Source organism: Sorex araneus, chromosome 7, assembly GCF_027595985.1.
Source record: "Sorex araneus isolate mSorAra2 chromosome 7, mSorAra2.pri, whole genome shotgun sequence".
Classification (NCBI taxonomy): Eukaryota; Metazoa; Chordata; class Mammalia; order Eulipotyphla; family Soricidae; genus Sorex; species Sorex araneus.
The window spans coordinates 30,484,318-30,501,501 of NC_073308.1; the positions used below are offsets into that span (position 1 = coordinate 30,484,318).

The following is a 17,184-nucleotide window of genomic DNA, read 5'->3' on the forward strand; positions in this document are numbered from 1 at the left end:
AAGGACAGTAGATACAAGGGCCAGGAGGATATGAGGTCATATTCATTATCAACAATGAAAACAAATTATCAAAAGCTTCTTTCCAGCAAGTCTTAATTTGTTGGTGGTGGGGGGGGGGACTCCAAACAATAATACTGAGATTTTTGTGGAAATATTGAATATAATCAAAGTAAAGAGAAAGTAAAGTGAAATTTATCAGCTACACAGGTGGGGTGAGGGGCTGGGGAGGGGGGTGGATGTTTACTGTGGTTCTGTGGTTCTTGGTTGTGGAATATGTGCACTGGTGAAGGCATGGGTGTTTGAGCATTGTGTAACTGAGACTTAAGCCTGAAAGCTTTGTAAATTTCCACATGGTAATTCAATAAAAAAAATAATTAAATAATTAAGTAAATAAATAAATAAATAAAGGGCTAGGAGGATTGTCCCATAGCTGGAAGACTGCTTCAAGAGCGGAGAGAAGAAGGCAGATGAAATAGAACAGGGATCACTAAGAAAATGATGCCTGAGGAATCAGTCGGGATGGGAGATGCATGCCGAAAGTAGATAATGGACCAAACCTGAGGACCTTTCACTGTCTCTATTGCAAGCCATAATGACGAAAGTAGAGAGAGAGTATGGGGAATATTGTCTATCATGGAGGTAAGGGGAGGGTGGGAAAGGGGGGATATACCGGATATATTCGTGCTGAGGAATATGCACTGGTGGAGGGATGGGTGTTTGACCATTGATCATTGATAGTTTGTCCATTGGATAGTTCCATACAAGGTTTCTTCATAGCTCACATATGAGTATGATAGTTTGATAGTTACATGAAAGCTTGTAACTATCTCACGATGATTCAATAAATTTTTTTGAAAATGCCCTACAATGGGCCAGAGAGATACTACAATGAGTAAGATGCTTATCTAACTTTTAGTTGACCTGGGTTCAACAACTGACTTCCAATATGGTCCTTTGAACACTGCCTGGAATTTATACCTGAGTGCAGAGCCGGGGAGTGTCCTCTGAGCATTGCTGGGTGTGACAATCAATCAATTGAAATAATTATAAAAAGTCACACGAATATTGATAGGTATAGCACTGAATATGTAATATCACCATTTTAACTATAGTAACCTTCAAACCATTAACAGTTTATGTGTTTCAAATTCTTTGCATTTATTTCTATTTCAATGATTGATACTTTTATCTCTTTTGTTTAGTGGATTTCCAGGTATTAGTTTCTTTAGGGCACAGTGTGAATGACATTGCTTTATTTTTATTTTTCTCTTTTCCACTGTTAGCATGTAAAATGCAATGGATTTCTGCCACTTTCCTGTATATATATATTATTTCTAGGAGTTTTTCATAGCTTTTAGGGTTTTTGTAAGTATGATATTATGTTACCTACAAAAAGTGTGATTCATTTTCCTCTCTGGATTCTCTTTAATATCATTTCTTGTCCTGTTGCTGTGAAAAGACTTAGAAGCTAGGTGGAATTGTGATGAGAGTGGAAATCCATTTCCTGGGCCTGATCTTTAAAGAAAATCTCTCCATCTTATGCCATTGAGTATTATTTTAGCTTGAATTTGTAAATTCCTTCGAGTATATTGAGGTAAATTTCTCTCCCCATTTTGGTCTGGGTTTTTCTCATAAATGGGTATTTTACTCTAAAAGGAAGGAACGATTAAAGTCATAGATGTAGAGAAATATTGGACGAAATTAATGTTTCCTTGCTCGTGTTGTTGTGATATACTGTATTGATTCGCATGTACTTAACCAAACCTGTCTCTGATGTGACTCCGACTTAGTCATGATTTATTATTCCCTTAATGCTTCGTGGGCTGGGGTTTGGTTCATCTTGAATTTATTGAGGATCTTCCCATCTATGTTCATCATGGATGTTGTTCTTTAAGTTTCTTTTATATACTGCTTCTGTCTGTTTTTGATATCAGGATAACAATGGCCTCAGAGGCAGAGCTGGAGAGATAGTACAGCAGGTAAGGCATTCTGCATGTGGCCAACCCAGGTTCAATCTCAGGAATCCATATGGTTCCCTGACTAATGCCAGGAGTAATTCCTGAGGGCAGATCCAGGAGTAAATTCTGAGCATGTAGGGGTGTGGGATCCAGACACAAAACAAAATAAAAAGTGTCCAGATAATTCCAGTTTCATTAAGCTTCTGAAAGACATTTGAGAATAAAAAAAGAAAAAGTTCTTTAACAGTTTGGAAAAATTGTCTAGTAAAATCTTTTGGTTGGGGCTCTTATTTTTAGTACTATTTTTTGTTCGTAATTTTGATTTGCTTATTTTTTCTTAGGGGGAAACTGGGCATAAAAAGTGAAGCTCAGGGGGCTGGAGAGATAGCACAGTGGGTAGGGCGTTTGCCTTGCATGCGGCCTACTCGGGTTCGATTCCGAGTATCCCATATAATCCCTTGAGCATGGCCAGGTGTAATTCCTGAGTGCAAAGCCAGGAGTAACACCTGTGTATCGCCAGGTGTGACCAAAAAACTAAAAAAAACCCAAAAAACCAAAAAAACTGAAGCTCAGTGACTCAGTGGTCACACAGGAAATTCATCATCAGATATTGCAGCAGTTTAGTGTAAAACTCTGAAGACCTGATGTTGACCAGATTCTGTGAGGATAGAGATACTTGAGACACTCCAGAGAACTGTGGGAAAAGCTCTCTTGGGAGACCGTTCAGTGCTGGGAGTTGAACTTGCATCTAAACCAATTTCTCAAACCCTTTAGGGCGACTTACAATTATTATTTTCATTTCCTTATTAATAACTAATGAGGTATGCAGATTCCTCCTGACTTAGCCTTGAGAGATTAAAGAATTCCAAGAAAAAATATTTATAGGTTTTTGTTTTTCCAATTTCATGGAAAATCTTTTTTATAGAATCTTGGATGATACTGTGAAATTTTTTGTGTTATTTTTTAGAACTTCCTTTATTTCTGATATGGCATTTTTGAATTGTCTATCTTTTGTTTCTTTCTAAATTGAATTAGAATGACCAGTTTCACACTCTTGTTTCCTCTACTTAAAAGGCAATGCTGGTTTTGTTGTTATTCTACAGAATTGTTTCTATTTCATTGAATTTTCTTAAGTTTTGATATTTCTCCTTTTCCACTTTGTTGGGTTTCCTTTGTTGGTCTTTTTCTAGTAATTTAGGAGGTGCCCTGAGGTTATAATTTGGGCTATTTCTTGATGGATGCTTGAATTGTATGAACAAGTTATATTGTCAATTATATATTGATTTAGAAAGCTTTCAGTAACTAGCTGTGTAATAAGATGCTTTCCAACTTTCTTTTTTTACTTTCTTGCAGTGAATTTGGTTTAGTGTTCTTTTCATTTATATAAATATAATGGTCAAATTTCTCTGTCATAACTACTTTATCCCATCTTATGAAGTTTTATTTATGATGTTTTTTAAATCATTTTAAAATATTTTGATCCATATACTACTGAATAAATGTTGAGTTCTGGAAAGAGAAGTAGTAACTGACATGAATGTGCTCTGAAGTAAAATGGCATTCTGTAAGTTTGGCTTTAGAAGATAGTTAAATGAATTTGCTGATATTCCTCAAGTTGATTGAAAAGCATAAATTCATATGGCATTAAGCAAGAATTTAAGTCATTTAGAAGTAAAAAAAATTCGAAAAAGGAAAAGAATTTCCAAGGCAAACATTTTGCACTCTCAGTGTCAAAAGCTGTAATAGCTGTTGTGGAAGGGCCTAAGCTGAGATAATCAGGGTCTAAATTGAGATGTGGCAATTGGTTTTCTTAAGAGAATCAGACTAGGGGAATATGATGCCAAAAACAGGTCAACCTGTACCTCTGGGGCAAGTGGAAGATCAGCCTGATGGTTTCTTTGGGCTTCCTAATACCCAAAAATTATTGCTCTGCCTCTGGCCAGACCCCAGTAACTTGGGACCAAGTTTACTGAGAAAATAAAGGGCCAAAAGTTAGGTATGTGGGAGTCTCACCCACAAACCACCTCCAACTCAGTTGTGACAGCTCATTTATTGGCCTTATTTCAGAGACCCATATAAATCTAGAAAGAGATCAAAGGTCACAGTTCATCTCCGACCCACACATGGCTGAACAGAGTGGGGTAAATAATAGGGGGACAAGTTGGCCTGGTGGCTTGCCCAAGCAGAGCCCCCAGCAACCACTTGTTTATATAATCCCAAATCATTGCCATACCCCTGTCTGATTCCACTGTCTCAGGACAGACCTCACCAAGATATAATCTGTTGAAAATACTCGTATACAGATTTTGTGACTGAAATCTTCTGTCTACCTCAAAGTTGGGATGGTCTATCTCCCCCCACTTTCTAATACTCATGGAAGTACTGGCAGTCACCACCACAAACCAACTCCAGCATCACCCTGTAAGCTCTATCACTGACCTTGCCTCAGGGACCCATAAATAAATTTCAAAAGAGATCAAAAGCAGCAGTTAAGCTCGGACTCACAGATGTCTGAAGAGACCAGGGTAAATTGGAGGGGGTGTGGTTTCCCCTGTGACCACCCAAGCAGAGTCCTGAGCCGCTGCTTGTTTCCACAATTCAAAATCGCCTCCATACACCAAGCCTGACTCCACCACCTCAGGACAGATCTCACCAAGACACAATCTGCTGAAAATTTTTTATGCGAGTTTTGGGACTGAAATCTCCAGGCTTTCTTAGTGTTGAGATGGGCTACCTCCCCAACCCCCCTCTGTACTTCCAGAAGCCTCAGCAATCAAATCCCCACTCTAAGCTTCCACCCAATTGAAAAGCTACTCCAGCCTTACCATTCTGATAAAAATATCAAATGCCTTCAACAAACATCATGATGTCTTAGCACCTGTCCTGAAAACTATAATGCATAAAACAAAAAGGAGAGAGAGAACAAGAAGGAAAGTGACTTTCATAGAGGTAGGCTTGGGGCATGGGGTGGGGGCTTAGGGGATGGTGGTGGGGAAAGGGAGGACATTGGTGGTGGGAAAGGTACACTGGTGGAGGGATGGGTGCTAGATCTTTGTATGACTAAGAAAACCAATTATGAACAGATTTTTAATGGTCTATCTCAGATATCCAATAAAATTTTTTATAAAATGTAGAGTTCATATCCAATTAAATCATCTGAATCAATAACTGAATAAATAGCAGCACTCCTACATTAAAGAGAGAGAGAGAGAGAGCCAAACTATGCAGTATTTAAAATAAGACCTAGTACAGAACTCAATATATAAAGAGCTCTGGGATATAATTGTATTCATATAAAAGAAGGGCTCCATGCTTCTTAAACAGGCAAATCTCTCATGATTCCAGATTAGAAAATGGAGTGTTGTCATATTGCTTTGCTTCAACCTTGTTTGTTTAAGTTTCCCAACCAGGGGCCCCCAACCAGTAGCAGTTCAATGCAAAGACTAGAGTGTTCATTGGTTCTCTGGCCCTGCAGTTCATGGGATACCTGCCCACCTCAACAGGGTTCAGAGCCCTTCAGCTCTGCACACAGGATGCCCTCAGTACCACATGGCATGGAGCTGGGACCATCCATAGACAAAACATGTACCTTAGCACCTGTACTGTTGTTCCTCCAGGCCTCAATAAATTTTTCATGATATATGCTGATAAAATCTCTTGAGAAACTCAGTCTATTTTCTCTGACAAAGGAACTGGCATATTACAATCTTTTCTTTTTTTTAACAGATATTTATTTTTATTTATTTATTTATTTATTTATTTATTCTTTAATTTATGTTTTTTATTGAATCACTATGTTGAAAGTTACAAAGCTTTCAGGCTTAAGTTTCAGTTACATAATGCTCGAACACCCATGCCTTCACCAGTGCACATATTCCACCACTGAGAACCACAGTAAAGCTACCCCCGACCCCCAACCCCCCAACCCCCCACCCCATCCTCTGTAGTTGATAAATTTCACTTTACTTTCTCTTTACTTTGATTACATACAAACAAAAAAACCCTCACTATTATTGTTTGGAGTTTCCCCCCCCAGATTCGGACCTGTTGGAAAGGAAGCATTTGATAATTTGTTTTCCACTGCTGAGAATGAGGAGATATGAGGTCATGTGGCCACAGTAGCGGTAGTGAGGTTCTAGATTTCTGTATTTTAGTATTTTAATGACTAAGTCCACAGAGCTTTCTGCCAGAGGTTGCATCATTGCTAGCTCGTACTCTCTGATACTTTATATTCCACATATGAGTGCAATCTTTCTGTGTTTGTCTCTTTCTTTCTGACTCATTTCACTCAATATGATACTTTCCATGTTGATCCAATTATATGCAAATTTCATGACTTCTTGCTTTCTAATAGCTGCATAGTATTCCATTGTGTAAATGTACCAAAGATTTTTTAACCAGTCATCTATTCTCAGGCATTCGGTTTTTTTTCCAGATTCTGACTATTGTAAACTGTGCTGCGATAAACATACAGGTGCAGATGTCATTTTGACTATACTTTTTTGCTTCTCTCGGGTACATTCCCAGGAGTGGTATTGCTGGATCTAATGGGAGCTCAATTTCTAATTTTTTGAGAATCGACCATATTGTTTTCCAAAAGGGCTGAACCAGTCAACATTCCCACCAACAGTGTAGGAGGGTTCCTTTCTCCCCACATTCAAGCGGTTGTTTTTGTTCTTCTGGATGTGAGCCAGTCTCTGTGGTGTGAGGTGGTATCTCATTTTCTTTAAAATTTTGTTTTATATGATTATGTATTATTTGACTTGTTATGAAAACAATTATTGAATGCATACTTTTCTTTTCTTCATGCTTTCTCCTTTTTAGAAACATGTTCACATTCAGACATAGAAATTCAGAATGGTTTTTTTTCTGAAGCTACTACTCAATATCCCTTAAATAAACAAGCAGAATACAAGTGCAAACCAGGATTTGCAACAGCAAATGGTGAAACTTCAGGAACAATTACCTGTCAGCTAACTGGATGGTCAGCTCAACCTAAATGCTTTAGTAAGTAATTGTTAGCATTCATGGTCTTAGTCACCATTACACAAAGGATTACTGTTAATAATGTCTCAAAAGTTGGGGTGAGGTGCTCATGTACTTTCAAATTTCAGAAAATATAAATACTGGTCGTATGAGCCCTCCAGAGTAATTTGAACATAGAGCCAATATTGATGCCTGAACTATACTGAGTGTCATCCAAAACCCAAAGAAAATTAGAAAATTAAGTATTAAAAATAAATAAATTTCTTCTTAAACATAGAATAACGTAGGGCATTTAAGATAAATGTTATGTAAGGGAAAAATATCAGCATACCTTTCAGTTCAAGTAATTTTCACTTTGAAACACAGCATACAGGCTAGAGAGATAGTATAGCAGATCACCTTGCATGCAGCACATCTGAGTTTCATCTCTGGCTTCCCAAATGGACCTCAAAGAATCAAAAGCCGTAATTTCTGAGTGCAGAGGCAGGAGCAACCCCTGAGTATCTCCATGTGTGAGCCAAAGGCAAATAGAAAAAGTACAATGTAATTGAGAACTCATTCAAACGGTAAAAAAGTTTTTGTGTATTTTTATTTAAGTTCCATGTGACTTACTCAGTGTCACAATCTCTACTCCAAAATAGGAAATTTATTTTTTTTATTTTTTTGTTTTTTTTTAAATTTATTTATTTTTAATTAGAGAATCACCGTGAGGGTACAGTTACAGATTTATACACTTTTGTGCTTATACTTCCCTCATACAAAGTTTGGGAACCCATCCCTTCACCAGTGCCCATTCTCCACCACCCCTAAACCCAGTGTCCCTCCCACCCTCCCCAATCCCATCTCCCCCCCACCCCACCCTGCCACTGTGGCAAGGCATTCCCTTCTGTTCTCTCTCTCTAATTAGCTGTTGTGGTTTGCAATAAAGGTGTTGAGTGGCCGCTGTGCTCAGTCTCTAGCCTTCATTCAGCCCGCAACTCCCTTCCCCCACATGGCCTTCGACTACAATGTAGTTGGTGATCGCTTCTCTGAGTTGCCCTTTCCCCGGAACGTGAGGCCAGCCTCGAAGCCATGGAGTCAACCTCCTGGTACTTATTTCTACAGTTCTTGGGTGTTAGTCTCCCACTCTGTTATTCTATATACCATAGATGAGTGCAATCAAGTATGGGGGCTGGAGCTATAATACAGTGGGTAGGTTGTTTGCCTTGCAAGCCACCCACTTGGGTTCCATCCCGTATGGTTTCCCAAGCACCGTCTGGAGTAATTCCTGAATGCAGAACCAGGAGTAACCCCTGTGCATCGCAGGATATGAACCAAAAAGCAAAATATATATATGCATATGTATTTACAATTACATGATGAATAATTTTTCTGTCATATAACCTGGATGATTTGTTTCTTATTTTTCATTTTTATTCTATGTATATTAACCAAAAAAAAAAGAAAAGAAAATATTGCCCTCAAGTCAAAGTCATTTTACACTAATTGATATTCGATTCAAGATTGTAACACACTTATTATGGGAGACAAATATTTTTAATATTTATTTTATTAGCATTGACTATATATTTGTAAATTTCAACCTACCTGGGTATTTAACAAATTTTCATATTTGACATAAATCAGTAAATCTTTATAAGCTTTATCAACATCACTGTAGTATAACTTTCTTTAAAATGGAATTTTCTTGTCATTTTACTTTTTTCACACTTATTCTAAACAATAGAACTATGTATGTATTCAAATTAATAGGCATAAAAACCACTAGTAAAATATTTAAGAAAACAAAATTGTATGTGCATTATAAAATTGCATATATTAAAAAATAAGAGATTTATGGAATATTTAAAAATTTAATTTCCTTATTAAAATTAATCCTTTTATTTAATAAATAATTTTTCACTGTTATATATATTAGAACTTCTAATATTGTTGGTACAGTACTACACTAAATGAATTTTAGTTAGTGAAAAAATGCACAAATCTGAGCTAGAAAGATAGTGTAATGTGTAGTGTGCTTTTCTTACAAGTGACCAACATGGGTTCAATCCCAAGCATCAGAATATGGTCCCCTTAGCAACACCAGGAGTGATTCCTAAGCTCAGTGTGACCCCTCACCTTCACTAGCTGTGGGCAAAAACCACAACAAACAAATGCAATTTCAAATACATAAATCTGTTATGACACAATTTATTATCAGTATGCTATGAATCTATAAGTCTAAATGAAAATAATGTGGTTTAATTTTTCAAGAAGGCAAATATAGAAACTTTTGTTTCCTCTTGAGTAACTCCAATCAGTGGTCTGCCATTGATTTTTCTGGATAATTTTATGATACCTTTGAAAAGCATACTAATGAATACGTCTTTAACCCCTTTGGGATGGGAGTTGCACCATTAGATTACTTCATTAGGTAAGAATAGGAACATCTAATTCTCATATGCATTAGAATCTTGTGATAGGCCGGGATTTGAAAATGCTCTAATTAAAAGAATTGGTGCACGGTTTATGCTCAATGACCAGCTGGAGTATCAATGCAAACCTGGCTATGAAACCAAAGCAGGAAGGACCGGTGGTTCCATAGTGTGTGAGCTCAACGGTTGGTCTGATCAACCTTTATGTCTTGGTAAGTCCTGTTTCTGTGTTTTTATTCTTTTACAGAATCATCAGATGAATAATTATCTAGAGGTATTTTTAAGAAATGATGATATAAATCAAGGTGCTGTCTTGCAAATTGATGTAAACTAGGAAAAATGGGTGTTTTGAAGCACAAAGAGGGTGATCTATGTTGAACACAATGCATTGTTACAGTACTATACTTTCTGGATCCAATATGTTATGGCATTGTGAGTGAAGGATGATTATTTTGTTATCCTAGTTAAAGATCTCCACATTAAGTAAATATAGAAACTTGTTCTCTCTCTCTCTCCTTTTGGGAATTATGGCTTGTAATACAGATGATGAAGGTTATCATTTTTGTTCCTTTACCTATTTTCAGCTCACAGTGCTTATTCAGAGCGATCAGATTCAACCAACTTTAATTCAAAGAAGCAAAAGAATTCAAGGATTTAGAAAATAGAGATGTGGGTATTTTAATTCAATTTAGTAATGCAGCTTTGCAAAGAAGCATTCCTAAATAAAAGTTTTCTGGGTAGAGAGTTATGTGCAACAGGTGAGGGAGCAAAGAAGTGGACCTAGTTTTAAGCATCTAGACTGGAACAAGAGTGCAGCAGGTAGGGCATTTGCATTGCAAGCTGCAAACCTAGGTGGCATCCCTGCCTCCCTGACCCCGGACCCCCTATGTTTACTTGAGCCCTTCACGGAGTGATCCCTGATCCCAGAGCTGGGAGTAAGTGCTGCGCTTCTTGATTTAAAACAACAACAACAACAACAACAAAACACAAAAAAACTCAAGCATTATAAAGCCTGAGACTGGATTCACATTGAAGCTAGAGATAATATGGAAAGAATTGTATCATAAGAGCTAAATCAGACTCTCACTCAATGGTGAGTACTTTTAAAAAGAAATTATGATAGGGGAGATTAGAGGCAATTTGATATCTTATGAGTAGCCTATATCCAGGCTCTCTACTTTTTTGGCTCATGCCTTTGGGTGTTTGGGCCACACCTGGCTGGCTGTGCTCAGGGCTTACTCCTGGCTCTGCAGCATCCAGGGATCACTTTTTCAGGTGCTCCGGGAACCAGATGCCCTGAGGACTGCACCTGAGTCAGACACATTAAGGCGAGAACTTTACCTTCTGCACTAGCTCTCCGACCCTCTAATAAAGCTCTTTTAGTTGCTGTTGAGGCCATGTTTTCCCAACAATGACCCAGAGATGCTGGAACAAGAAATCCAGAGCAGCATCAGGTCCTTGAGTCCTTATACTGAATCAACCCCTGGTGGACAGCAGATGCATCTTTGTACTCTTGAGACCCACTTTGAGAACACCCCCTCCCAATGTGAACAAAAATACAAACAAGAGAGGAAGAACACAAGAGTATATTATGTATACATTCAGGACGCCTAATGTATACCCAGTCATCAGCTCTGAGCACCATACTTTTCATGTTTAAATGAGATGGTTTTTAAGTTTAATTTCTCCATTACAGATGATTTTATTTGTCATCTAGGGTACATTGAAACGCCTTTATGCCTTCAAGTTTTATAATTATTTTAAATAGGCATAGTGTTCTTGTTTCTTTGCAGCTTAAAGATTGTGGAATTTTTTAATATGAAAGGTTACTTTTATGGTTTAATAATACAAGTGTTTACACTAATATATATGTTGATAAATTTACATTCAGTCAAGGAAGTTGATTTCCCAAATATTGATGGGATCTATTGCTGCTCAGTAAATTAGCATCACTCAGATGCCAAAACTAAATTACAGGACACTTAAAATAATGATTATTTATTATTTCCAAGAAGAGGAATTATTTGACATTGTAGACCTCCTATTCACGTGACATGTGATGTTTACTTTCCAATGATTGTGTTCATATTTTCATTTAGCTGCTCTATCATTTTATAGAAAAACAATGCACTGTTCCGAATTTAGATGAAAACATATTGGCTATGCCCTCAAAAAGAAAATATAGAATTGGAGAGGTGTTGAAATTCTCTTGTCGAAATGAACTTGAGAGAGTTGGACCAGATTCAATTCAGTGCTATCACTTTGGATGGTCTCCTAGTCCTCCAACATGTAGAGGTAAATATTTATCTTACAATTGCTGAATGAAGAATTCAGATTTTTTTGCACCAACATTTTTTCTTCTCAGTTTTATGCTGGCTTCTAGTGTTGCTGTGATGTAATACAATTAGACAGATTCTTTTCCATGAAGGATGTATATTTGGTAGCAGATATCTCACATTTCTTTATTAAAGAAATTAATTTATGATTTTTCCATGAAATATTTAGTGTGAGTATAGTTAGACACTGTGTGATTTCTAATATGTTGCTCCTGCCAACCATTGCACCAACAACATTGAATCTAATTCTCATCTTTGGCTTCATTTCAAATTTCATTTAGCACTTGAGTATTTCTAAATAATATTCTAGAAGGTCATATTCAACTCATTAATATGTATGGCTTAAACAATATCCAAATAGAGTAAAAAAATGGAAGCATCAATGAAGGCATTTTAAATATTTTAATGTTTTAATTGAATATGAGCATTGGATTTTGCAATTTATGTTGAAATACATATGAGTGGAATTTAAATCAAGTTTATAATAATTGGATTCATGAATGCATTTTCTGGACTTAAACATAGTTATAATATTTAAGTTCAATATTAGAGATCTGAGAAACATCAATCTTGTATAATGATATATTTTTTGCACAGCTTGCTTAAGAATGCTATAATAAATTATTAAATAAATATATCAAGGAAAAATTACCATGAAGTCAATATCTATGTTCGAAATATTATAAATCAATCAATTGTCACACATTTCTGCTACAGATCGTGTTAAACGTTGTGGTTCCCCGCCTTCACTTTTGAATGGAAAATCGACAGAAGTGGAGAGAGAAGCCTATGAACACAGTGCCGTGGTGGAATATGTTTGTGATCCTCAGTTTCTGATGATAGGTTCTAGGAAGATTCAGTGTGTTGATGGAAATTGGACACCTCTGCCTATATGCATTGGTACTGTCTAAGCACTAATGAAATGAAGACTTTTGTGTTTTTATATGTATAAGTATAACTTGCATCCTGAGGAGAAATAATAATTTTATGACAATTTTTGCAGCGGAGAAGAGTACATGCCGAGATAAACCTGAACTTGAGAATGGCTTTGCTGATTCCTCTGCTCCTTTTTATTATCATGGAGAGTCAATCGAGTTCAAATGCACAGATGGATTCACAATGATTGGAGAGAAATCAGTTACATGTTTCCGTGGAAGATGGACCCAACTTCCTACGTGCATCGGTATGAGCATATCTCTCAAATTTCATTATTAAATGTATGGTTTTCATATGAAAACCCATTTTTAATTTAAATATTTATTCTTGAATATGTGTATAGTTTTGTTTGTAATTTGGTGTAGAGGGCTTCCCTGGCTTTCACCAGGGAATTCTGGAAGTTGACTTGTTTTGTTCTATATTACATTTTTTCAATTTGTGCAACTCAGAGGTTTTTCCGAAGTTCAGATTTAATCAGCCCAGACTTATGTCAGTGACTTGTCATTACCTTTTGTAATTAAGACCAAACTCCTCCTTCTGAGATGCTGCTCATTTTAGTTTAATCTATGTATTTCAAAGTTAGAAAAATGGCCCAATAAGATAATCCTCCAAATCCTCTTTATAAGAACAGAAAGGAAATACAAACATGACCAATTTTACAAGCATAAAGCTTGAAGTTCTGTCAGGAAGTATGCAAGGTCATTTTTAAATTTTTTTTCTAGGGCTGGAGCGATAGCAGGCCCAAAACAGTAACAACAAATTTCACAATGGATACATTACTGGTGCCCACGCAAGCAAATCGATGAGCAAAGGGATGACAGTGATACAGTGACAGCGATGTACAATCTTAACTTACAACAGTCACACTGTCACTGTCACTGTCATCCTGTTGCTCATTGATTTATTTGCTCAAGCAGGGCTCAGTAATGTCTCCGTTGTGAGACTTGTTACTGGTTTTGGCATATCGAGTACACATGGATTGCTTGCCAGGCTCTGCCGTGTGGGCTAGATACTCTCGGTACCTTGCCGGGCTCTCCGAGAGGGGTGGAGGAATCAGAACCCCGGTCGTCTGCATAATAGGCAAGCGCCCTACCCACTATGCTATTGCTCCAGCCCAATTACAACAGTAATTGCACAAAATCTTTCAATAGAGGAAAAGTAGAAATTGAGGATACTATCTCATGAATCTCTCTATCCCTGATATAAAATTATTTACAAGTGTTGAGCTATGTCTTACTCATGAATTAAACTACTAGTTCTAATAAAAAGGAGAAAATGATGGCTTCTAATACAGTATCTTTTCTTTTGGCCCCTGAAACGAAAAAACATTTACTTGTTCTACTCCTCATAGGAGTTTTGCCTCTCTAAAAATGATAGTGAGCAATTTTCTTTCAATTTTCTTTCAGATACAACAAAACAGAAGTTAATATTCAGGGCAGAACCAGGAATAGCCCCTGTGCATTGCCGGGTGTGACCCCCAAAAGAAAAAAAAAACATAAAACACCAAAAATAATCTCAACCCCCACCCCGAAAAAATACCTGTCTATCCTCATTCCATTCTCATTCTCTAAGGACACTTGTTCTTTTTTTCTTTTTTTTATTTAATTAATTTATTTTTTAATTAATGTCTTTAATTGTGTTTTTTTCATTGGGATTGGTTCCCTGTGGTTCTGGTACTCCAATGATTCTTATGCTGTTTCTCTTGAGGTCATCCCCTAGGACTCTAATTTGCTCTAGAGCCATTTTGAGGTCTTTTTCCATTATTTGTTGTTGCCTATATGCTTTCTACAGGTTGTCTTCAAGCTCACTGATTCTATCTTTGGCTTGTAGTCATTCTACTATTGAGGGCTCCTACCAAGTTTATAATTTCATCTACTGATTCTTTTAATTGTGTCACTTCTGTTCGTAGCTTTGAAATTTCTGCTCTCATTTCTTCCTGGATTATCTTTGTGGACCATTCCAATGCTGCATCCAAATCATCCCTCAATATATTGGATGTTCATTCCATAGTTGCTTTGAGTTCATCAACCATCTTCACGATTTCCTCTATGAATTCTTTATCCAAGAGAAGGTTGTATTTCCTGGAAGTTGCTGCTGAGGCTACTGAGATCCACTCTTCCATCTCTCCTGGTGGTGGGGATTTTCGCTGTTTCTTCATGTTGTTATGGGCTTTACTATCAGGCGCTCTCCTTAGCTTGAGAGGGGCCTCAACTGAAGACATGGGGCTATGATCTTTTTACAAAGGACTTTATGTTCAGCTTGATGCATTCACTGAAATTTTTTGTGGAGTTACGATAGGCTAGGCTAGTTGACTATCAAAACATAGTGACTAAGATGACCAGGGTATTCTTCAAAGGAATAGATTACATCAATTATGGCCAAAGCACAAAGCATTGAATTGGAGAAATAAATGCGGCCACTCCAGAAATACGCCACGCCCATTTTTGAAGCCATGCTTTCTGACGTGATGACATGCCCATAACCTGGGGAAGAGGGAGGGGTCAGGGTGGTCTTTGAGGTGGATCAAAGGGGCCAAGCAGGGCTGGGGGCTTCCGAGTGAGCCCCAAACCACAAGCAGGGGACTAGGGAAGGGCTTCTGCACGTTGGGCGTGATCTCCAAAGACACTTGTTATTTTGTAATCTCACAAATCTGGAATGATAAGCAAGTTCTTAAGTAAATTCTTAAGAATTTAGTAGTAGAAAATACTTTAAATAAATAAAATTAACATGATGGCAGAACACACTGAAATCTATGGGTATAGTGTAAGCCAAGGTACCTATAGCTTTAAAACAGACATGAGAAAACAAGGAACAAAGTTAAAGCAAGATTGCAATCTAATGCCTAGAAAATCAAAAGGACACAAATGCTAACTAGAAGTAAATTGACACAAACATTTAAAAACTTAAACAGGTGATATATAAAATGATGAGAGATGTCTTATGGTTGGTCCAGCAAATGGCATAGCTACCAAGGCACAGTGCAGAATAAGGTGTTCCTTGTGAACATATTGAAAAGAAAACTCCACCAAGATATTAAAATCAGAAATAACAAAGTAGTTTTGCGGGGAGTTGGGCCACATCCAGGTAGAGTGCTGCCTCTGCACTCAGAGATTTGTTTCTGGAAACATCAGGGGTCCACATGAGATTCTGAGGATTGAACCAGGGTCGGCACATACATGACAAGTGCTTGTGTATTATGCTGTGCTCAGCCACAGGAAAAATATTTTGGTTAACTTCAAAGTTCTAAATCTGATGATATTAATAATTATGAATAAACTATACTCAGTCAGTCAATTATTTTTTTGAGTTGAATATGCCATTTTGGAAAATTGAGAAGTCTTTTAATTTTCACTCTATGTATTTCAATATAGCTTTCAATGAAATCAAGATTTACTACGAAAGAAGAGAGCAAAACTCAAGGAGCAATAGTGGAGTCAAAACTTTTCTAGGTACAAACATCCAGGATCCTTCTCATTTGAAGACGTCTTCAGAATATGTTATGTTTTATAGGAACTCATGATTATATGATTATAGAGGAATCTTTTAAATTCTGCTGCTCTTCAAACTAATATCAGACAGATGATCTGTTAACCAGGTGCATTTTGTCAAGCTATATGTTTCTTTCTAGACAGTGCAAAAGAACAGTTATTGTACCTCTGGGGAAGTTTTACATTTTTAATCTTATAACTAGGGATCATATTTCCTTCTTATCTTGGCCAAAAACTTGTTTGTATGTTTTGTTATCTTCTAAATAGATTCTTTCCCTGATAAATCAGCATCTCTTGGTAGACTATATTGAAAAGTTTTTGTTCTTTTAAAAAGTTACTTTTGGTAGGGCTGGAGTGATAGCACAGCAGGTAGGGTGTATGTAGGACAAATCCTTGCACGTGGCTGACCCGGATTCGATTCCCAGCATTTCATATGGTCTCCCAAGCACCACCAGGAGTAATTACTGAATGCAGAGCCAGGAGTAACCCCTGAGCAATGCTGGGTGTGACCCCCCCCAAAAAAAAAGAAAAAGCAAAATTTAAAAAAGTTGCTTTTGGCCCACACCCAGAGGGGCTCAGGGACGATTCCCGGGTCCTGTGTGTTAGCAGTTGCTCCTAAATGTGCTCAGGAGACTATGTGGTGCCAAGGAGTGAACCTTGGCCTTCCCAAAGCAGCATGAACTCCAGTCCTTTGACTTATTCTTTCCCCCACCTTTAAGATGGTTTTAATCCAATCCTTAAGCATTGTTGTAGTCATATATGTATATAGATTTGTTTAAAAACCCTAGATCAATATTTAGTGTCTATGAAAGAATCTGTAATAGGTATGAAATTTAAAAAATTTGAAGATTATTAAATCTGCCCACAATGCTATAAAAGTACAAAACTCCAGGGGCTGGAGTGATAGCACAGTGGGTAGGGTGTTTGCCTTGCACGAGGCTGACCCGGGTTTGATTCCCAGCATCCCATATGTTCCTCCGACAACACCAGGAGTAATTCCTGAGTGCAGAGCAAGGAGTAACACCTGTGCATCTCTGGGTGTGACCTGATTGACAAAAACAAAACA

The 17,184-nt window shown here is 37.3% G+C and overlaps 1 protein-coding gene across 1 annotated transcript in view; it reads left to right on the forward strand.

The window, feature by feature from the left end:
- LOC129406440 (complement factor H-like) overlaps window positions 1-17,184 on the forward strand; it is an 84,607-nt gene that overhangs the window by 47,111 nt on the left and 20,312 nt on the right. Inside the window, exons 6-10 of the mRNA XM_055144205.1 lie at window positions 6,783-6,965; window positions 9,394-9,570; window positions 11,477-11,653; window positions 12,412-12,594; window positions 12,698-12,877. Coding sequence (XP_055000180.1) covers window positions 6,783-6,965; window positions 9,394-9,570; window positions 11,477-11,653; window positions 12,412-12,594; window positions 12,698-12,877 — 900 coding nt within the window. The remainder of the gene's footprint in view (window positions 1-6,782; window positions 6,966-9,393; window positions 9,571-11,476; window positions 11,654-12,411; window positions 12,595-12,697; window positions 12,878-17,184) is intronic.